Here is a 23872-nt window from a genome sequence, read left to right as displayed (position 1 = left end):
GGGGCGCTGTGACGAAAGACAGATCAACAAGAGAAAAACAAATTTATTAACATGTATATCTCCTATTTACAAGAGAAACTCAGAAACGAGTACTCAAAAAGGTGGTTAGAGTCTGGGTTTATATAACATCTTAACAAAGGAACAGTGTTTACAGAAGAAAAGAAAAGGACCTCAAGTCTTTAGAGGCAGCAACTTACGGAGAGGCAAATATATGAGGAGCTAACGGTAGATGAAGGCCAGTTAGTGAAGTTCGTTATGTAGACGTCTCCGTGTAGTCTCTAGGCTGACAAAGGGTCTAAAGTTGTCTCCTATGACTAACTTTTGTCCTTCCTGGTAGAGACAGGCAAGAAGGGACACCTTTGAAAATTTATGTCCTGCTTTTACGCAAATAGGGGAGTGGTAGCTTTTCTTGTATCTCCTTCTTTCCAATTGCATTTAGCTCAAAATAATCCTTATACAAAACTGGCATATTCTGGAGTGGCAAATGCTACTACCATTCACTACAGTGTCCAAAAGGATAATAAATGACCATTACAAATATGTTGGGCTCAGATGGGAGAATTACATAAAAATATCTTACAAACTTGAAGTGAGAAGTTAGCCACATGACATTATTTCATTTTCAATTAGATTCATTTTAAACTTCTTGAAGGCAGCATATTAGAAAATAAATCTGTATATAAATAATGTATGCAAGTTGGAAATAATGTAAAAAACGTCAAAAGTCCAATATATATGTATGTTATGATTATAGCTGTAATCACATTAACTCTGTAGGAAGACTGGAAGAAAACCAACTAGTAGTTACTTACTAGATCGGTGGGATTTGAGATGAAGTAGTTCTTACATTTTTTTTTAAATACTGATACTAAAATAGTTATTTTAAGACTACTGTCCATTTAATTCATCCTTTCTCACAAATTTGGACCAAAAGAACTCTGAAAGTAAGCTTAAAAGATAGGAAGCTTCCAACCAAATGAGGAATAGATGGTACCAGAAACGCATCTATACTTAATGCTGTGTATGTTGTGCAGTCCTAACAGAAAGGAAAATCATCTCTAATAAGAAGTAAAAAGACTGTACAAGGCTGCCTACCACAGATAACTTTAAATGATAGCACATGTGAGGTGACATAGCGACATAATAAAACTCGCTAAGAATGAATGCAGGTCGAGCACACAATCAGAGAGGTTGTTGTAATTATAAAGAACACTAAAATTTTCCAATAAAATGTTCTTTCGCAGCCAAGTCGCCGTCTCCTATTTCTTCCAGAAAAGCACCAAGGTATTCGGCCACAAAAATTAGCCCTCCAATCTCGCGAGAGCGGTTTACTCTCGCCTAGCTTGTAGTTACCGGGGCAGAGTCAGAAGATTGGCCAATCAGGATGAGGGCTCTCTCTCCGCCCCGCCTCCGTTGCCGGGATACGCAGTCGCGCGGGGCCGCTAGTGGTTAGGTCTGAGGGTCTGGGAAAGCTGCGCGAGGGAGAGCGAGGAGTCGCGAGTGAGCCAACGGGTACCGAGACAGACTGGTGGGCTCCGCAGGGGTGGCGGCCTCGGAAAGAAGTTGGAGCTCTTCTGACCGCTGCGACCTCCCTCCTGACGCGACGGAGGAGGTGAGAAATCCCAGGTCTCATCTATCCCTCCCTCAGTCCCTCGGCAACCGGTTTTCTCACGTAGGAGAAACTGGTCCGCTCCGAAGAAAATATTTCCGAACTTTTCGCCTCTTAGCTGTTCTCCTCAGCCTGTCGCTAGGCTAGGGAAGTCCGACTCCAGTCCAGGAAAGCGTGTGGAGAGACCTCCTCAGACAGTCTCCTGTGGAAACCTGACAAGGCGAGACCAGAGAAGGATTCTAGAGCCTCAAAAAGAAAATTCACTGTGGTCTGAGGGATTTTACTCAAAGTAACAAATTTCTGTCTCGTATTCGCAGCTTTCCGCTTCTTCATATATGTTAAAATGGCTGGTTTAGGAAGGATAATGGTAGCAGTAATTCGGAGGCAGATGTTTTATATGTAGTATCTGTCATCTTCACAACAGCGCTAAGGTACAGCTCATTGCCACACTTGGGTCCTACAGATGAGGAAACATATCCAGCGGGGATTATGTAGCTGGTAACTGTCAGAGCTAAAGTTTGTGTCACTCATTTTTCTGAAATCAAAGGCCAGGCTCCTTCTCTGTGTGAATAACGGTGGGCATTGTGTGAATGACCCAGGAGTTAGTGGCATGTTTGTTACTAATGACCCTTTGTATTTTACCCTCTGGGACTGATGTAATGCTAAGCTTTCTCCAAGACAGTAAAGCAGTGGCAATCAGGTGGAAATTTTATATATTGTACATTTTCTTAAAGTTATCAGGAAAGCTAGAGTAATAGGCTTAAATTTTACATTGACAACAGTCATACCTCATTTTTCTTGAGCTTCTCAGATACTGTGTTGTTTTTGTTTTTGTTTTACAAATTGAAGGTTTGTGGCAAACCTGCATCAAGTAAGTCTGCTAGCGCCTTTTTCCCAACAGCATTTGCTCACTTCATGCCTGTCACATTTTGGTAATTCTGGTGATACTTCAAACTGCTATTATATTTGTTATAGTCATCTGTTAATAGTAATTAGGACTTGCTGAAGGCTTAAGTGATGATTAGCGGTTTTTAGCAATATTTTTTCACTAAGGTGTAAATTTATGTAAACATAACTGAAACAAAATTTAGTGAAATACCCTTCCTTTGTGCAGTAAACTCTTATATTTTTTTATTTCACGTTTAAAATATATTGATCAGAACCTACCAAATTGTTTTCACAACCCACTAATAGGTCGTGACCCATAATCTGAAAAATGCTATTCTAAATTATCAGCCAAACTTTAAATAATATATTCTGATGAGTAAAGGAGGGGGCTGAAAAACTGGGAGAGAATGAGTGAATTAAGGAACTGGTTTAAAAGGAGATGCAGTGAGAATAAAGATGAGATAGGTATAAGGAGTGGAGATTAAGGTCAGAGAATGAAGTATTTTGATTGATACTGAGGTGAAACAATTCCAGGTGATGACAAGCTCCAGGTCTACCCACAGCTATGGATGACTGAAATGGAGTTGAAATGGTTACTGAAATTTAGGTCAGGGAACGGTGACCTAGAATGTTAGGTATTGAATCCAGTATCCCTGTGAAAGTCATCTAGGACATTGGTGGAACTGAAATAGAGAGAATGAACTAGGTACAAAAGACTTTAGTGAAGATGGAGGGAGAGATTAGGTGGTCCATAGATAAAAGCAACGAGGAAAGATCCAAGGCAATAAGGTTGCAAAGGAAGAGAGTCTTGTTCATTTTTTTTTTAAAGATTTGGAATAATAATATTTTGAAAGTGACGCTGGGGAGCAAGGGGAGTGTTGTGCACTCCCTTTGTTTTGGATTTGTGTATTGAGAAGCTAAAACAGCCTTTCCTACTGAAAGTGTTTTTGGGAGAAGCTGGGATTCTGTTATAGCAAAGAGTAAAATGAAGTATTTGATAACAGGGTTGAGAATATAAGGGAATGAATCATATACCAAGAGCCCAGAGAAAAAGTAGGGAGAGAAGAAAGGTGCTGGATATGTCAGAAAAGAGAAATTTTACGAGAATATGGGAAGAGCTCAAGACAGAGGGGCTTGCATTTTAGTAAGAAAATAGGGAACTGAGGAAGGCATATTATAATAAATGATTTCATGGTTCCATTCTAAATGTAACAATGTCAAACTTGAACAAAATGAAGCAGGTTTAGCCTTGTAGTGGTACTTGGAATGGCAATTCACAAGAAGTTATTGTGGATTAAATGTTTAAAGGAAAGCTATGTGAATGTCCAGTGTCTTGCTATAGAAGATACCAAAGAAGAATTGAACTGTTTCTTGTTTCCAAATAGTGGTTAAAGTGAACAAACAATGGCCAGTAATCACAAACCTTCTGCAGCTCGCCCTGTTTCACGAGGTGGAATTGGGTTGCCTGGAAGACCTCCTTCTGGAATACGACCCCCATCAGGAAATATTCGAGTGGCAACTGGAGTAAGTTTCAAACAATTCTATTGAATTCTTGTGCATATGTCCTGGTAGAAGTTGGAAAGCCTGTCTATAATAATTTTTCTTTGTTCTTTCTTTATTTTGTCAGCATACTATTACACATAATTTTGGGGGGGAAATACCTAGAAGTATAAATGTGGGAGGATGTCTGAAGGACATTATTGAGAGAAGATGCCTGCTAATACTGATATTCAAATTTATTTTAAAGGTACAGTAATTTCAGTGGTGTAGTTTATTGGTGCCTGGATCAAATGAAATGGAGGAGATGAGAAACAAAATTATACATACATAAGAACATAATGATTAAGGTGACATTTCAAAATAGTTGGAAAAGCATGGAGCATTCAGTAGTGCTTTCAAATAATGGGTAAACCATTTATTTTTAAAAATCGACCTCTCCCTCACACAGAATTCTAGATGTTTTAGAAACTTTATATTTACAAAATGAAACTGTAAACGTACTGGAGGAAAATATAGGCGATTATTTCATATAAACTTGGTGTGGACTAGGCCTTTGTAAAACAAACACGAAGTACTGAAAAGGAAAGTATTTTTATATTTATATATTTCAATTTTTTAAAATTGAAAACACCGTAAGAAGTTAAAAATGACAAATTGGTAAAAAGTATTTGCAACATTTATATCATAAATAGAGTTCAAAATCTTAAAATGAAAAAGCAAACTTTACTAACTTGTAAGAGCTCTTTTTATAGTAAGGCTCTGAACCCTATGTTCAATCAAAATTACATGAAAATTACATGTTCAATCAAAATTACAATATAAAACTATTCTAAAATTCATCTAAAACAATAAAAAAGCAAAAATGAGAAAAGTACAGTGCTCTAATATAAAAATACATTATAAATAATAAGTAAAACAGTATTTTGGTTGCCACAGCAGCCTAGAAACAAACTAGAAAATGTTCATAACTTAATGTGAAATGGAGAGTCTCATAAATCAGTAAGAGAAACATATACCACATTAGAAAAAATTGGATAAACTTTATAAACTGATAATTCTAAATAGACTAATATCCTGTAAAGATGATTATTACAGTTTCATTAGAGTTATAATAGTGAAAATTTTAAAGCAACTTAAATTACCACAGGTAAATCTTAAATAAATTATGATATATCTATCCTTATAATAGGCTATTAAGTAGTCATTGAAAATTATTTTCAAAGAGGATTTGAGGAAATTATATATCTTTATAATATAGTTTTAAGTGTAAAAAGCACTGTGGTGCCAGTTGAACATAAAAATATACATTTATATGTAAATAGAAAGAAAATAATATGCCAAAATATTCATATTAATTTTTCTGAAGATTGCAACTGATGGTTTCAACTCCTTGTATATCAAGCTTACACAGTAGGCTAACTGCAAACTAGAAATAATGCTGGGTCCTGTGTTTAATTCATTAGAAGAACAGTAATTTTTGGCGGGAAAAATTTTGGTAAAGTCAGGTTTTCTTAAATTTTTCTGGTTTTTCTAGAGTTTCAGGTAATATTGTTAACATCATCAACTTACACTGACATGGTTTTTCTAAAGTCTTCACATATATAGTTTTGAGCTATTAAGAATTTTTATTTTAGTAAGAATTTATGCTTGCTAATGAAATATTTATAGAAGAATTCAGATACTTATTGGCCACCTACTCAGTGCCATGTGCTTTACCCATTTAATGTTTGTAGTTTTTAAAATATTGATGCTTGCTGTAAAACATACAAAGGAAAATGTCAGAGTTCCTTCCTACCCCAGGTATTACTATTGTCGACAGTGTGATGTGTATCCTTCCAGACTTTTTTCTGTTCATTTACAAACACTAATACACATGCATGTGAGATTGTATGATTTTAATATTTTCTAAAATGACTATATTATATACATTGTTATGTATCTTATCCATTACTTTCAATAATATAAGTATATTTTCATATGAGTACATATATGTCTATTCGTTCTTTTAAATGTGTGTAATTTTAATTTATACTTCTCTGTATTTTTATTTGGTAAAGTTTACCTAGGAAGAGATTTAGCATTCTCTTCCAAAGATCACTCAGGATAATCCTGAATTCATTTCATTTGAATTTGTGGTTAACAGTGTTTCTGTGTCCAGCATATTCTTTGGTATGTTTTACTCTTGCTGGCCCCCACAATAATTACCAAGTAATTCTCAGAATCACTTAAGAATTATGTTATCTTATAGGATTAGAGGCTACCATCTAACAGTATTAAAGACAATCAAAATGAATGACAATGGTTATATACAATCCCTATCTAAAATGTCTACTACATATTTAATCTACTACTTAATTCTTTGACAGAGAGTGGGGAAAAAGGAAAGAAAGGGTGGAAGATAAACATAAGAATGATAACTTGGAACAGCTTCGGGTTGTCTCATACCTTCCCAACCTGTCCATGTTGTATGAACTGACATGTCTTTTTTTCCCCAAAGATTTTATTTATTTATTTGAGAGAAAGAGAGAGAAAACACAAGGGGGTGGGGGAGCAGAGGGAGAGGGAGAAGCAGAGAGCTGGACAACGGGGCCTCAATCCCGGGACCTGAAGGCAGATGCTTAACTGACTGAGCCACCTAGATGCCCCAAGAAGGGAGTCTCTTGTTCTTTCCGCAGAGTGTATAATGTTATATTGGATTTTGAAGACCTGACATAGAGAATCATGTGGAGTAATAATATGAATGCTTATTGAATAATGTAATCCTTTAACTCTTATTTGGCTATCTTGTGATGGAATTATATATAATTTCAATTTAAAAATGAAAATTTCTTTTTTATTTTGAAGGTAATGTATACTTACTGTAATAATGCTGAAAATACCAAATTGTGAAAAGGATAACATAAAAATGAACTATAATATCATTATATTATATGAGAATAACCATTGTTACTGTTTTTTATGTAATTCTCCAGACTTTGTTTTACAAAATGGAATTATGAATACTGTTCTATAAACTATTTTTTTATATATTACAAGTTATTCAACCATTCTGGTGTTTAAATAAGGACAAATATGTGTATATTTAGTTTCTTTCCAATTTAGGGGTGTTATAAATAATGTTTGCACATAGAAATGTATTTATTTATTCATTTAACCTTATTTTTCTTGAAATATAGTTGACACAATAAAAATTTTTTTTAGAATTTTAAATTTTAAAGAAATGTGCTATTTAATGTTCACAGAATTTTAAATGTTAAAGAATTTTATTTAATAATATTTCATATTTCAGAAATTCAAAAATATAAGGAATATTTTACAAATTAAATAGGATTTTAATTTTTAAAAAATATTCTTTGCAGTCTTAACAGTAGTAGGAGGTGTAGTATTTTTCTAGTTTACTAAAACTAGAGTCATGTTTTTCATTTAGATGCCACCTGGAACAGCAAGACCAGGCTCTCGTGGTGGTCCCATAGGGACAGGAGGAGTTCTCTCTTCTCAAATCAAAGTTGCTGACCGTCCTGTAACACAACAAGGTTTGAGTGGAATGAAAACTGGAATGAAAGGTATCTATTTTAAGAAGATGAGTATATATATATATATTTTTAAAGATTTTATTTATTTATTTGACAGAGAGAGGCAGCGAGAGAGGGAACACAAGCAGGGGGAGTGGGGAAGAGGGAGAAGCAGGCTTCCCGCCAAGCATGGGGCCTGATGTAGGGCTCGATCCCAGAATGCTGGGATCATGACCTCAGCCGAAGGCAGACGCTTAAGGACTGAGCCACCCAGGCGCCACAAGATGAGTATATTTTATATAAGAAGTATTACAGGGGCACCTGGGTGGCGCAGTAAGTTGAGCATCTACCTTTGGCTCAGGTCATGATCTAGCAGGGATCAGTGGGGAGTCTGTTTCTCCCTTTCCCTCAGCCCCTCCCCCTGCTTGTGTTCTCTCTCTCAAATAAATAAAATCTTAAAAAAAAAAAGTATGACGGTACCTTATTGCTAAATGAGAATTATAAAAAAGCTATTTTATTCAATTTTTATTCCTTGATTCACAAAACTGTGGTTAGGGTTAAATAAAAAAGTGAATGTGAAAATACATTGTGAACTAGAGAGTACATACATATGTGAGCTATTTTAATCTTCATTTTTCTGAACATGGAATTTGTTATAACTTGAAGAAATTTGAAATAATTTGAAGAAAAGTTCAGGAATGAAAATTAGATTCTAGTACTACATAGAAATATTTTGAAATACGTTTTGATATAAAAAAATCACACTATTAAGATATTTATGTAATTATGAGAAATGAGTCAAGAAGTGTTACATTTTCTAATAATTAATGCTTCATTATAATATAACTCCCTAAATAAGGAAATAAGGCTAATGTATAGATTTTTACTGCATCTTTCCTTATGCCTCTGTCTGTGTTTAAAAAGGCATAATAGTACATTACGTGTTAAGATTCAAAAAATTGGTCTGTGATATATACAAATCAAACCATGGTGAACTGCTTTATAATGAGTTTTTTATTTTCTGTATTTGTGACAAACGACTTATCAGGGATGAAGATATTCTACTGGGAAAAAAGTAACTATAAGATATTATACACTCTTGTATAATGTAAGGTGCAATGCCTTTGAGAAGTTTTCTTTATTGTAATACTGCTTAGCTTGCTGAATATTAAAAAACAATTGTTTAGAAATGCTTGCTTAATAATTATCAATATTGTGGAAAAAGTGTCAAAATTATATAATTGTTTAGTCTTTAAAAATGTATTCATAGAAATGTTTGTACATTTTATATTATTAAAAATTGCTATAGATAACTTATCAAATATTTATTACTCTATAGATTTCTCCTTCAGAACAGAACCAGTATCAGTTAAGATAGTTACTACCAGTATACTTCAGAGTCTTACATGAAAGAGTTCTGATTATTAGCGCTATGCACTATCTGCTGTAACTTGTTCTTACCTGCTCTGGTGCCCCATTTCCCACTCTAACACATTTTCTCCCTCTTCTGAGCATACATCTCACAGTCAGTGCTCTCTACCCTTACCTCTCCCACATTGCAGAGCACTTCATCTCTCAAGGTTTGGGACATTTAGCCTAGGACTATATTCTTATTCCTACTGAAATAACTGAAATAATATCGTGTTTCTGAAAAAAAGATCTCTGAGACAAATTATGAAAAATCATAATCTCTTGCATTGAGAAATACACAGTCTAAATCTGCACTGTCCATTATGATAATCAATAGCTACATGTAGCTATTTTTAAGTTAATTAAAATTAGATAAAATAAATAAATATTCAGCTGTCTAGTAGCATCAGCCACAGTTCAAGTGCTCAATAATCCCACGTAGCTACTTTATTGGACAGTGTTGATACAGAATATTTCCATTGTTGCAAAAGGTTCTCTTAGATAACCCTGTTCTAGACTTTCTTAGTTTGCATTCAGTCCACCTGACCTGTAGAGTCTATTTGTCTTAACAGCCCTACCTCTAGTCCCATTTTTGTGGTCTTAATTCAAGTTTCCATTATGACATGATGCTAAGATACTCTCTTTTCATTTCACCTTGAGATCAAGAGTCACATGCTCTACCGACTAAGCCAGCCGGGTGCCCCACTGTTCTTTACCATTTTAATGATTCATCTTGATTATCAAATTTATTGGGGCATAAATAAAGACTGTCAGAACTGTGGAGTGTAACTGTGGTTCTGCTTTGGCTTTGCTATTTTGGTGGCATTTCCAAACTGAACAGTAATAATTAAAAACCTTTTTTTTTTTTTAGGTCCCCAGAGGCAAATTTTAGACAAATCTTACTATCTTGGGCTTCTTCGGTATGTTTTTTCCTATGTATGGTCATGAAGTTTTAACTCTGGTACTTATTAAGATAACTAGGTGTCTTTTGAGTTCTAAGAATTATTTTGTGTTCTAATATAATTTCTGGTTAATTTGTGTTAACAAAATATATGTGATAATACAATTAGGCCGAGATTTTAAATTGTATATATTTGCATGTATATGAGCTGTTTATGTTCACTATTTTTCATAAAATGATAAGAATAATCTTTTATGCTTCTTTCACTAATTACTCTGAAATATATTATTCATACCACTGACATGTCACTAGTTGTATCTAATAAGAAAGGAAAAATGTATACTTATTTATGATATATTAACTAGTGTAGGGTTTTACATAAATGTATATTTGGTCAATTGCTCCAAATGTGACATAATTTTAATTAATTCAAAAGGTTTATCATGTGACTCTTAAGAATGAAGTTCTAAATTGAGAACTTTTTTCTTATTCTCTACCTACCTTTTTCTTGCTCAGATGTCGTACTGTCCTATCTCCATTTTCCCATTTTACTTTGTTTTCCTCTTGGCTCATTATCTAGATCTTCTTTCTCTCTTACTTCCATTTCTTTTAATCCATCCTTCTAATCGTGTCCTAAAAGTCCTGTTTTCTTTCTCAGTTATCCTGGATTCTTTCATTTCTCAATTATCAGGATCCTTTATGATTCTCAAACTTCTAAAAGGCAATAAAGAGAAGTGTAGGTTTTCCCCATCAGTCCATTAAGGTTAGCATTAAGCTAAATTAACATCAGCAAAAAAAAATAGTGAGGCCATCAGTTATATAGCATCTCTTATTATCCAGCCACTTCTTAATTAAAAGAAGGAAAACATACAGAACTATTTTTCATCATTGCATTTCCTTGCTTCTCCAGGATTTGTGCTTCTGCATAAAAAAAGTAGTTCTAGATATAATTATTATATTATATTATCTAGATGTAATTATTTGATGCTATAGCAGTGGTTCTCAACTGGCAGTGATTTTGCCCCCTAGAGAACATTTGGCAATTTTTAGGTACATATTTTGTTGTCACAACTGGGGTTGAGGGGTTCTGCTACTGATAACTTGACCAGGTGTACTGTTAAACATCCTACAGTGCACAGGATAGCCCCTTCCCCACGGTCAGACCATTCTTTAGGACCTAAAATGTCAATAGTGCTGCTTTTGAGAAGCCCTGTCCTAGAGGGTAGCAGGAGCTGTAAGGGTGACAATTAAGCATCTACTTCTGTCTAAAGATAGTTCATTTGACCAGGCTTACATTCTGGTCCTATTGCATCTCAATGATTAGAGAATCTCTTTCAGTTTCTTATCAAATTTGGGATATGCCTCATTCTTAGTTAAATAAGCCACATAAATTGTTTTTCTTTCTTTAGTGAAATTTCACAAAATAGTTTATATTGTTACACATCTATGAGAAGTTTGTTTTGTTGGACTAGAAAAGCTCTTTTCTGGGTTAGAAATATTGCTGACTTTCTAATTTCTTTTCATTTAGAAGTAAAATAAGCGAACTTACAACAGAAATTAATAAACTTCAGAAAGAGATAGAAATGTACAATCAAGAGAATTCAGTATATTTGTCATATGAAAAGAGGTGAGTAATTTTGGCATTAAAATTATACAAGACCTTTTTTATTAATAGGCAACATTTAATGTAATAGATTTCAGAAGTTTAATACTGAATTCATAGTTGAACATAATGTTTGTGATATTCTTCTTATTTATGTGTTTATGAATATTTGTTTTATGCTTGCAGAGCTGAGACTTTAGCTGTTGAAATCAAAGAGTTTCAAGGACAACTAGCAGACTACAACATGGTATTTGCTCTTTCCTGAGATTTTTTTGAATATTTTTATTGCTTTTTGCCACCTTAAAAATGTATTATTTTAAATACCAAATAATACATGAATACATGCTTATGGTAAAAGATTGAAAACAGGGAAAGTGTACAGATTAAAGTATCACTTTGCTTTTTCCCTCATTTCCCTCCCCAGAAATAATTTGGCTTAACCGATTGACATGCATTCTGCCAGTTGTCTTTTTTTTTTTAATGTTTCAATTTTTTATTTAAAATTTAGTTAGTTAACATACAGTGAGTGTAATGTCAGTTTCAGGAGTAGAATTTAGTAATTCATCACTCACATATAACACCCAGTGCTCATCACAAGTACCCTCCTTGATACCCATCATCCATCTAGCCCATCCCTACCCACCTCCCTTCATCAGCCCTTAGTTCTCTATCATTAAGAGTCTCTTTTATGGTTTGCTTTGCTCTCTCTTTTTTTCTTTCCCCTATGTTCATCTGTTTTGTTTCTTAAATTCCACATATGAGTGAAATCATATGGTATTTGTCTTTATTGACTGACTTATTTTGCATAGCATAATACACTGTAGCTCCATACATGTCATTGCAAATGGTAAGATTTCATTCTTTTTTATGACTGAGTAATATTTCAGTGTGTGTGTGTATATCACATCTTTATCCATTCATCAATTGATATCCATTCATCAGTCAATGGACATTTGTGCTCTTTCCATAATTTGGCTATTGTTGATAATGCTGCTGTGAACATCAGGGTTCATGTCACCCTTTGAATCAGTGCTTTTGTATCCTTTGGGTAAATATCTAGTAGTGCAATTGCTGGATCATAGGGTAGTTCTATTTTTAACTCTCTGAGGAACCTCCATACTGTTTTCCAGAATGGCTGCACCAGTTTGCATTCTCACCAACAGTGCAAGAGCATTCCATTTTCTCTGCATCCTCACCAACCTCTGTTGTTTCCTGTGTTGTTAATTTTAGCCATTCTGACAGGTGTGAGGTGGTATCTCATTGTAGTTTTGTATGTATTTCCGTGATGATAGGTAATGTTGAGCTCGTTTTCATGTATCTGTTAGCCATCTGTCTTCTTTGGAAAAATGTCTATTCATATCTTATGCCTTTTTCTTAAGTGGAGTATTTGTTTTTTGGGTGTTGAATTCATAAGTTCTTTCTTTTTTAAGATTTTATTTAGTTATTTTATTTATTTATTTATTTATTTATTTTAAGATTTTATTTATTTGTGTGACAGAGAGACAGCCAGCGAGAGAAGGAACACAGAAGGGGAGTGAGAGAGGAAGAAGCAGGCTCCCAGTGGAGGAGCCCGATGTGGGACTCGATCCCGGAATGCCGGGATCACGCCCTGAGCCGAAGGCAGACGCTTTAACGACTGCGCTACCCAGGCGCCCGTTATTTAGTTATTTGACAGAGAGAGAGAGTGGGGGCACACAAACAGGGGAGCGGCAGGCAGAGGGAGAGGGAGAAGCAGGCTCCCCGATGAGCAGGGAGCCCAGTGTGGGACTCGATCCCAGAACACTGGGATCAAGACCCGAGCCGAAGGGAGACGATTAACCAACTGAGCCACCCAAGTGCCCTGAATTCATAAATTCTTTATAGATTTTTGGATGCTAACCTTTTGTCAGATATGTCATTTGCATATGACAAATATGTCACTTTCTCCAATTCCAAAGGTTGTCTTTTAGTTTTGTTGATTGTTTCATTCACTCTGCAGAAGTCCCAATAGTTCATTTTGCTTTTGTTTCCCTTGCCTGTGTCTAGTAAGAAGTTGCTTATAGCTGATGTCCAACATGTTACTGCCTATGTTCTCTAGGATTATGATGGTTTCCTGTCTCACATTTAGGTCTTTCATCCATTTTGAATTTATTTTTGTGTTTGGTGTAAGAAAGCGGTCCCGTTTCATTCTTCTTCATATTGCTGTCCAGTTTTCCCAACACCATTTGTTGAAGAGACTTTTTTTTTTTCCATTGGGTAGTCTTTCCTGCTTTGTTGAAGATTAGTTGATCATATATTTGTGGGTCCATTTCTGGGTTTTATATTCTGTTCCACTGATCTGTGTGTCTGTTTTGTGCCAGTACCATACTGTCTTAATCACTACAGCTTTATAATATAGTTTGAAATTCAGAGTCCTGATGCCCCCAATTCTGTTTTTTCTTTTCAAGATTGCTTTGGCTATTCGGGGTCTTTTCTGGTTCCATAGAAATTTTAGGATTGTTTATTCTACCTCTGAAAAATGCTGGTGGTATTTTGATAGGGATTGCATTAAATGTGTAGATTGCTTTGGGTAGTATAGATGTTTTAACAATATTTGTTCTTCTAATCCATGAGCATAGAATGTTTTTCCATTTCTTTGTGTCATCTTCAGTAACTTTTATCAGGGGTCTATAGTTTTCAGGGTACAGATCTTTCACCTCTTTGGTTAGGTTTATATACCTAGGTATCTTACGGTTTTTGGTGCAGTTGTAAATGGGAGTGATTCCTTCATTTTTTTTCCCTCTTCTTCATTATTGTATAGAAATACAACACATTTCTGTACATTGATTTTGTATTCTGCAACTTTACTGAATTGGTATATCAGTTCTAGCAATTTTTTTGGTGGAGTCTTTCAGGTTTACTACATAGGATATCATGTCATCTGCAAGTAGTTAAAGTTTGACTTCTTCCTTGCCGATTCGGGTGCCTTTTATTTCTTTCTGTTGTCTGATTGCTGAGGCTAGGACTTCCAGTATCATGTTAAATAACAATGGTGAGAGTGGACATCCTGTCTTGTTCCTGACTGTAGAGGAAAAGCTCTCAGGTTTCCCCACTGAGGATAATATTAGTTGTCGGTCTACCATATATGGCTTTTAGGATGTTGAGGTATGTTCCTTTTAACTCTACTTTGCTGAGATTTTTTATTAAGAATGGATGCTATACTTTGTCAAATGCTTTTTCTGCATCTATTGAGAGGATCATATGGTTCTTTTCTTTTATTAATGTGGTGTATCATGTTGATTGATTTGCAAATATTGAACCACCCTTGCAACCCAGGAATAAATCCCACTTGATCATGGTGAATGATTCTTTTAATGTACTGTTGAATGTGATTTGCTAGTATTTTGTTCAGAATTTTTACATCCACGTTCACCAGGGATATTGGCCTGTAGTTCTCTTTTTTAATGGAATCTTTGGTTTTGAAATCAGGGTAATGCTGGCCTCATAGAATGAGTTTGGAAGTTTTCTTTCCATTTCTATTTTATGAATAGTTTGAGAAGAGTAGGCATTAGCTCTTCTTTAAATGTTTGGTAGAGGGGCACCTGGGTGGCTCAGTTGGTTAAGCATCTGCCTTCAGCTCAGGTCATGGTCCTGGGGTCCTGGGACTGAGCCCTGCACTGGTCTCCCTTCTCAGTGGGGAGTCTGCTTCTCCTTCTCTCTCTGCCTGCAGCTCCCCTTGCTTGTACTTGTTCTCTCTGTCTCTCTGTCAAATAAATGAATAAAATCTTAAAAAAAAAAAAAAAAAGAACTAAGTGGATATAATACTATCCAGTAATTATAATAAAAAGAAAGGTTTGGTAGAATTCCCCTGGGAAGCCATCTGGCCCTGGACTTTTGTTTATTAGGAGAGTTTTGATTACTGCTTCAATTTCTTTGCTGGTTGTGGGTCTGTTCAAGTTTTCTATTTCTTCCTGTTTCAGATTTGGTAGTTTATGTTTCTAGGTATTTATCCTTTCCTCCATATTGCCTAATTTGTTGGCATGTAATTTTTCATAAATTCTCTTATTATTCTTTGTATTTCTGTGGTTTTGGTTGTGATCTGTCCTCTCTTGTTTGTGATTTTGTTTATTTGGGTCCTCTCTCTTTTCTTTTTGATAAGTCTGGCTAGGGGGTTATCAGTATTATTAATTCCTTCAAAGAACCTGCTCCTGACTTCATTGATTGGTTTTTTTGCTCTTTTTGTTTCTATATCCTTTCTTTCTTTTTCTTTCTTTCTTTCTTTCTTTCTTTCTTTCTTTCTTTCTTTCTTTTTTCTTTCTTTTCTTTTTTTTAGAGAGAGAGAGAGAGAAAGCACATGGGGGGGAGCAGAGGGAAAGGGAGAGAGACAATCCTAAGCAGATTCCACACCCAGCGTGGAGCCCATCTCAGGGCTCAGTCTCAAGACCTTGAGCTGAAATCAAGAGTCGGATGCTTAACTGACTGAGCCACCCAGGAACCCCATATCATTTATTTATGCTCTAATCTTTATTATTTCCCTTCTTCTGCTGGCTTTAGGCTTCATTTGCCATTCTTTTTCTAACTCCTTTACGTGTGAGGTTAGGTTGTGTATTTGAGATTTTTCTTGCTTTTCAAGGTAGGCCTATATTGCTATATGCTGACCACATTTGCTGCATCTCTAAGGTTTTGGACCATCGTGTTTTTGTTTGTTTCCATTTTTTTTTTTAATTTCTTCTTAAATTTCCTGGTTAACCAATTCATTCTTTAGTAGGATGTTCTTTAACTTCCATGTATTGGGTCTTTCCAAATTTTTTCTTGTTATCTTGTGGTTAACTTCTTCCAGTTTTATAGCATTGTGGCCAGATAATATATGTGGTATGATCTCAGTCTTTTTATAGTTGTTGAGGCCAGATTTGTGACCCAGTATGTGATCTGTTCTGGAGAATGTCTCATGTGCACTTGAAAAGAATGCGTATTCTGCTGCCTTAGGATGGAATGTTCTGAATATATCTGTTAAGTCCATCTGGTCCAATGTGTCATTCAAGCCGTTGTTTCCTTGTTGTTTTTCTGCTTAGATGATCTGTCCATTGCTGTAAGTGGGGTGTTAAAGTCTCTTACTATTATTCTGTTATTATCAATGAGTTTTTTTTTAATGTTTGTTATTAATTGTTTTATACATTTGTGTACTCCCAAGTTGAGCATAAATATTTACAATAGTTAGATCTTCTTGTTGGATAGACCCCTTAATTATGATTTAGTACCCTTCTCCATCTCTTGTTATAGTCTTTGGTTTAAAATCTAGTTGTCTGATATAAGTATGGCTACTCTGGCTCTTTTTTGAGGTCTGTTTGCATGGTAAATTGTTCTCCATCCCTTCACTTCCACTTTGCAGGGGTGTTTAGGTCTAAAATGAGTCTCTTATAGGCAGCATATAGATGGGTCTTGGTTTTTTTCTGTTTCTATGCCGTGTCTTTTGATTAGAGCATTTACTTCATTTATATTCAGAGTGGTTATTGATAGATATGAATTCAGTGCCACTTTATTACCTGTTAAAATGTTGTTTCTGAAGATTTTCTCTGTTCCTTCGTAGTCTTTGTTGCTTTTGGTCTTTTTTCCCCACTCAAAGAGTCCCCTTTAATATTTCTTGTGGGGTGGGTGTACTGGTCATGAACTCCCTTGTAGTTTTTGTTTGTCCTGAAAACTCTTTTATCTTTCCTTCTACTCTGAATGACAACCTTGCTGGATAAAGTATTCTTGGCTGCATATTTTTTCCATTCAGCATGTTGAATATATCATGCTACCTTCTTCTGGCCTGCCAAGTTTCTGTGAAGAGGTCTGCTGGTTAACCTTATTTGTCTTCCCTTATAAGTTAGGGATTTCTTTTCCTTTGCTGCTTTTAGGATTTTTTCCCTTATGTCTGTATTTTGCATATTTTACTATGATAATCTTGGTGTTGGCCTACCTTTGTTGATTTTGATGGGAGTTCTCTGTGCTTCCTGTTTTTGGATGTCTGTTTCCTTCTCCAAATTAGGGAAGTTTTCAGCTGTAATTTGATCAAATAAACCTTCTGCCCTGTTCTCCCTCTTTTCTTCTTCTGGGACTCCTATGATAAGAATGTTATTGGGACGCCTAGGTGGCTCAGTCTGCTAAGCGTCCACCTTTAGCTCAGGTCCTGATCCTAGGGTCCTGGGATCGAGACCCACATCAGTCTCCTTGCTTAGCGGGGAACCTGCTTCCCCCTCTGCCTGCCTCTCCCCCTGCTTATTCTCTCTCTCTCTCTCTCTGACAAATAAATACATAAAATCTTGGGATGCCTAGGTGGCTCAGTCAGTTAAGCGTCTGCCTTTGGCTCTGTCATGATCCCAGGGTCCTGGGATTGAGTCCTGCATCAGGCTCCTTGCTCAATGTGGAGCCTGCTTCTCCCTCTGCCTGCCGCTCCCCCTGCTTGTGCTTGCATGGACACGCTCTCCCTCTCTCTAATAAATAAAATCTTTAAAAAAAAAAAAAAGTTTGTTATTACACTTTAAGGAATAGCTGAGTTCCCTAAGTCTACATTCACAATCAAATATTTTTCTTTCACTCTTCTTTTCTGCTTGATTTTCCATAATTTTATCTTCTTTTTTATTTATTTTTTATTTATTTATTTTTAAAGATTTTATTTATTTATTTGACAGAGAGACAGCCAGCAAGAGAGGGACCATAAGCAGGGGGAGTGGGAGAGGAAGAAGCAGGCTCCCAGCGGAGGAGCCCGATGTGGGGCTCGATCCCAGGATTCTGGGATCACACCCTGAGCCGAAGGCAGATGCTTAACGACTGAGCCACTGAGGCACCCCTTATCTTCTTTTTTTAAAAAAGATTTTATTTATTTATTTATTTATTTTAATAATAATTTTTTGTTATGTTAGTCACCATACATTACATCCCTAGTTAGATTTTATTTATTTATTTGACAGAGAGAGAGAATGTAAGCAGGGGGAGTGGCAGGCAGAGGGCGAGGAGCAGGCCCCTTGCTGAGCCGGGAGCTGGATGCTGGACTTGATCCTAGTACCCTGGGATCATGACCTGAGCTGAAAACAGACAACCGACTGAGCCACCCAGGCACCCCTAAATTTTCTCTTCTTTATCACTTTTTCATTCTTCTTCTTCTTCCATCCTTGTGGTCATTACATCTATTTGGTTTTGCATCTCAGTTATAGCATTTTTTCTTTTAGCATGACTAGTTTGTAGGTCTTTTATATCTGTGGTAAGGGGCTCCCTGGTGTCTTCTATGCTTTTCTCAAGCCTGGCTTGTATCCTTATGATAGTTGCTTTAAATTCTGGATCAGGTTTATTACTTATATCTGTTTTGATTAAATCCTTGGCCATGTCCTTTTCTTGTTCTTTCTTTTGGGATGAATTAATCCCATTTCAGTATTTTGTCTAGGTCTCTGTCTTCTTTTGTGTGTTGGGAAAGCCTGTTATATTTCCTCCTCCTGAGAGTAATGCTTTATTAAAAAGGGGTCTTATACTGTCCAGGGCTTAGTGCGTAAGCAAGTGTTTCTGGTGTATGCTGTGTGTACTCTGCTGCTGTGTTTTGGCTGCTCATTCCTTCAGGTCAGTCCTCTGCAGAGTTTCTTCTTGCCTGCAGTGGGGAGTGTTTGGACCTTGGCCAGAGTGTGGCAGGTTTTAACTAGATGTGCTCTGGTCTGCTTGTTAAAAGAGGCCTGATACTATTTCCACTAGAGTGGAAGCTTTGCAGCTCTCTATGGTTAACAGACATTAGATAAGAGCCATTTTTAGTTGTAGTGGGATGTCTTAGGTAAATTAATTAGTATGATAATATTAATAATGTGTAAAATATGTTGTTTGTAGGATAATGAACTAACACCTAATAGAGGGAAAACATTTAGCCAATATCTAACGTATAGTGAGATCTCAAATGTTAGGTCTTAGTAGCACTTATTCATATCAGAAGTGAAATATGCTATATACTAACACATAGTACATCAATAAAGCTTAGTCTTTTAGAAAGTTCTATCCAAATAGCTTGCTTTTAGTAGCTTTCCGGTTCAATTTCTGGCTCCACAACTTGCTAAATTTCTTTATGGGCAAAATGTGGGTAGTATCTACTTTGTGGAATAATTGTTAAAACTGTGTGAAGTAATACATTCAGCAGGCCCAGAATAATGTTTGGCACAAGGTAAATACGTTAGCTATTTCTATTATTGCCAAATTTTTTGAGGTAGGCTTTCTGGTGTTCTGATGGTGCCTTACCCCATTGGGGTGGTTTTTTTGTTTGTTTTAGTTTTTAGAAGACGAAGAAAATAATTTTGCATTTTCACTGGTATAAATTTATAAATATGTTAATACCCTTTCTGCTGGGGAGAAGAGACACAGGTTCCCCAAACTTTTGTCATCTTCAAACACTTCTTTTAAGGTCAAACATCTTTTCAAAGCAGGCAAAGCTCTTCTAATGTACAATCTTTTTAAAGTAGTTTATTACTGCTCACTATGCACCCTAAAAATGTGATTTATTGATTGGCCAAATGCATAGTATATACTTAGCTCAGTATTTGTTTGTATCTTAGAAGATAAAATACTTGGAAATATTAATACTTAAAATGACTACTCTTTGTTTGTAAGATTGAATACCAATTTACGAATTATAGAAAAAATTTATAAAGACTAATAGAGTGGTTTTTTTGTATCTTTGTTTTTAGTTGGTAGATAAACTTAATACCAATACTGAAATGGAAGAAGTAATGAATGATTACAACATGGTAAGAAAATTTATAGGTATAAGCAGTAGACCTACATAGATCATATCCTCCAATACAAAGCATTTATATCTAGAAATAGTTTGATAAAACTTAACACACATTACAGTAGGTATTATTCTCATCCTAAATACTATTTTCACAGTTGAGTTCCCTCAGTTGCTTTTTTTTTCATTAAAGATTTTATTTTTAAATAATCTCTACACCCAATATGGGGCTTTAACTCACAACCCCATCAAGAGTTGCATGCTCTACTGAGCCAGCAAGGTGTCCCTTCAGTTGCTCTTTTTAAATTCCTTCCTCTTGGTCAGATTTTCCTAATGAATGCTTTAGTGTCTTTCTACAAGGCTAGATTGAACCAATCTCACACACATTAGTTAGGGAATCTCATCTATATTTCCTTGTATATAAATTAGTTTGGAATACATTGGGTTTAATTTTTGCACAAATGGAGCTGAGTACTCACTGGAAATACAATACCACCTTTACAAAATTTTGTAAGAGAGAAAAGTGAATAGTTACTATATGATGCCAGATATAATTTACTTTTTGATTGATAAATGAGAATTTGTGTTCAGTGTTCTTAGATTCTTTGGCAGAAAAAAAATATTAGTAGCTAACTTTTTTGATTACAAACATTTGGAAGAAAATAACATACATAGAGCCTATAGTTTATATAACTTACAATTTATTTTTACAACTTTTATATAGCTTATGATATAGTTTGTAACTTACACAGAGTATTCTGTGAAAGCATAAAATTTATAAAATGACTTTTTTCTAAATTGGGGTTCTAAAAACATAATTTGGTGAAATTAGTCTTAGCTTTAAAACACAGGAGAATTCCCAATTTAAAAATATATTTTTAATACCACATGTAAAATGTGGAGACTTCTTTATGTGTTCTGTCAGTTGTTTGGGATAGAACCAAATTCTAGGCTGAATATGCACAGGTAGAGTCAAGTAGGAGTACTCAGGTAAAATTCTGTTTAAGGATAAAACTTGTGTTTGGTCTAAAATCAATATATTACTAATCAACTATTGAATACCCAATAAGTTTTAGAAATTCTATTTGCATAAATTAAGTTTACATTGGATTATTCGAGAGGTCACTAAAGAGTGGTGAATATTTTTGGTGTGAGATTACAGTGCCTGTGAAAAAGACTTCCTTTTTGGGGGGTTGTAGTTTGTTAAGCGAAATAAATACTGTATATTTTTTTTAACTTTGCATGTGGCATTAGGATTATTATAATAATCTCTCAATTAGTTCATGACCAGAGTAACTTTTAAAGAAGTAGTTCAGTTTAATGGTAATTTTTTATCACTAACTTCTCCGTTAACTCTTCCTTCAGCTTAAAGCTCAAAATGATCGAGAAACACAAAATATGGATATCATATTTACTGAAAGACAAGCGTAAGTACAATCTGTGTAGAAATCAAACATTTCTAAGGAGCTGAATTAGGTAGTTTAACTTTGAAGTCATTTCCTCTTTTTTCCCTTGCTTTTTTTTTTTTTTTTTTAAGTAGGCTCCACACCCAGTGTGGAGCCCAGTGCAGGCCCAAACTCATGATCTTGAGCTGAGATCAAGAGCTGGATGCTCAACTGACTGAGCCACCCAGGATTTTATTTTAAAAAATTGAATATTTGCAATACAAATTTTATTGTTTACACATCTGTTATTTTCGTTTACCATTAAGTATCCAAATCCTGAGTAAATAAAATTACTATCATTTATCACTAAGTACCCAAATCTTGGATAAAAAAAATAACCAACTAGATTAGATAAATAAAATTTCTCTTTCAAGTAGTTTAAAATCTAAGATGGATGAGAACATCTTCATCTCTACCATTTATAATTTTAATCTGGGCTTTTTAACTAGTTTGAATTATGAGATTCAAGGCCCAGTCTAATAAAATTGCACATTATTAGTGAGCTGTTTACATTATTTCATTACTCAATTATTAATTTATAATTAATAGTTATATTAATGCATATATGTGTATACATCTTTTTATATAACATGGTTAAAAATCCAATTACAAATAATTTTGACTTTGGTAATAAGTGGTGGTGTGGTAGTTACAAAGGCCTACAAAGGTAATAGGTAGATGTGATGTAGTTGTCATAGTCCATTTGGGCTGCTATAACAAAATACCATAAACTGGGTAACTTATAAACAACAGGAATTTATTGCTCACAATTCTGGAGGCTGGGCAGTCCAGGCTCAGGCCACCCACATGGTCCCATTCTGCTGAGGTCCCTTTTCCTGTTCATACAGGCATCTTCTTCCTCTAAACTCCCATGGTAGAAGGTGTCTGTGGGATCTCTTTTATAAGGGCACTAATCCTGTTCATGAGGGTTCCACCCTCATTACCTAATCACTTCCCAAAGATTGCACCTACAAGTACCATTACCTTTGGGGGCTGGGATTGCAACACAAATTTTGGAGGGACATAAATATTCAAATAACAGTCGTTAATGTAATTATTTTTCATTGATTTTTGGCCTTAATTAAATATTGTCCAAGGCAATGCAAACATAAAACATAAGCTATTTTGTGTACACCCACCCCATACATATTTTGTCTCAGAATTTTATCAGTCTTAATCTCTTTGAGAGCAAGAGTAATAATTAATCAAAATCACTTAAATTCTGTGACTCCAAATATACTGTCCTATCACTTATGCATATAAAGTAAATATTTGATGAAGAAAAGGAAATTAACATGTAATGGTAAAACATTTGAAAGATAAATATGATTTTTCTTTGTTGATTAAAAATAAAGGAACCTCTTTTTCCTTTATCTGTCATTTGATACTGCTGTAAAGTACTGCCTTAAAAATTATAAATACTGGAAGTCTCTTCCCATTTACAAAGAAAATTACATACTCATGGTGACCAAGCTCTTTCTTGAAAACTTTCTTTTTTACTGTTCTGGTTTTGAACCATTTAGCAAATATATATCATTTACCATACATAAAATAACTCCCCTAGGTACCTAAAAAGTAAATAATGAACTGTAGTCTGTTGAACATCTAACAAGAGTTTAGAACATTAAGGTCCTCATTTATTTCATATTTATCTGCAGTTATATAATATTCAGGTCAGATTTATAAATATATGTATATGTTTTATATATATTTCATCCAGAAAGATAACTCACATATTATAAATTTAAGACTGTCTTAGGCTTTTATGTCTATTTGGTTCATTTAGTTAAGGAAAAAAGTTCTTAAAATATGGTGATTTGTCCTAGAATGTCAGCAGTTTCTTATTATCTGTAGTTTGTAGTTGAGGCTGAGTGTAATTGGTTCTCCTGACCCTTTTAAGCAGAAATTTAAATTAAGAACAAAAGTTATCTTCATGAAGTTTACTTTTATATGCAGCAGGTGAATGTTAATCAGATGGCCAACATCTCAGTAACACAAGGATCTACCTTGGCTACACATTCAAAGAGAGCTGGTAATGCCATACCTTGAGAAGGCAGGTCCAAAGAATTTTATTCTCTTCTCTTTTAGTATGACCATTTAGTGTGGTATGACTAAACCATCTGTTTTATTATGGAACATCTATTCATAATAAGTTATAGTGTAGAGCCTTTAATATTTTACTGTAACATTACACTTGGCTTTAATTCAGTTTCATATGCCAACATTCAATTATTAGAGGCTCAAGAGATTAAATGTAGTCTTTGCTCATTCATAATTATATTTCATTTTACTACATTTTTCAAATA

The 23872-nt window shown here is 34.9% G+C and overlaps 1 protein-coding gene across 2 annotated transcripts in view; it reads left to right on the top strand.

The window, feature by feature from the left end:
* Window positions 1–1434: 1434 nt before the first annotated feature.
* IFT74 (intraflagellar transport 74) overlaps window positions 1435–23872 on the top strand; it is an 81181-nt gene continuing 58743 nt past the window's right edge. The window contains exons 1-8 of one of the 2 annotated variants that reach the window (XM_045780370.2): window positions 1435–1612; window positions 3883–4021; window positions 7425–7560; window positions 9791–9839; window positions 11349–11447; window positions 11610–11670; window positions 20078–20137; window positions 21487–21548. In XM_045780370.2, coding sequence (XP_045636326.1) covers window positions 3902–4021; window positions 7425–7560; window positions 9791–9839; window positions 11349–11447; window positions 11610–11670; window positions 20078–20137; window positions 21487–21548 — 587 coding nt within the window. In that variant the 5' untranslated portion in view covers window positions 1435–1612; window positions 3883–3901. The remainder of the gene's footprint in view (window positions 1613–3882; window positions 4022–7424; window positions 7561–9790; window positions 9840–11348; window positions 11448–11609; window positions 11671–20077; window positions 20138–21486; window positions 21549–23872) is intronic. The other variant, XM_045780372.2, reaches the window with a different exon arrangement.

Source organism: Ursus americanus, chromosome 18 (genome assembly GCF_024610735.1).
Source record: "Ursus americanus isolate L20-20 chromosome 18, mUrsAme1.1.p, whole genome shotgun sequence".
Lineage (NCBI taxonomy): Eukaryota > Metazoa > Chordata > Mammalia > Carnivora > Ursidae > Ursus > Ursus americanus.
The sequence above is the reverse complement of the archived record's forward strand: the minus strand, read 5'-3'. Positions and strand labels throughout refer to the sequence as shown.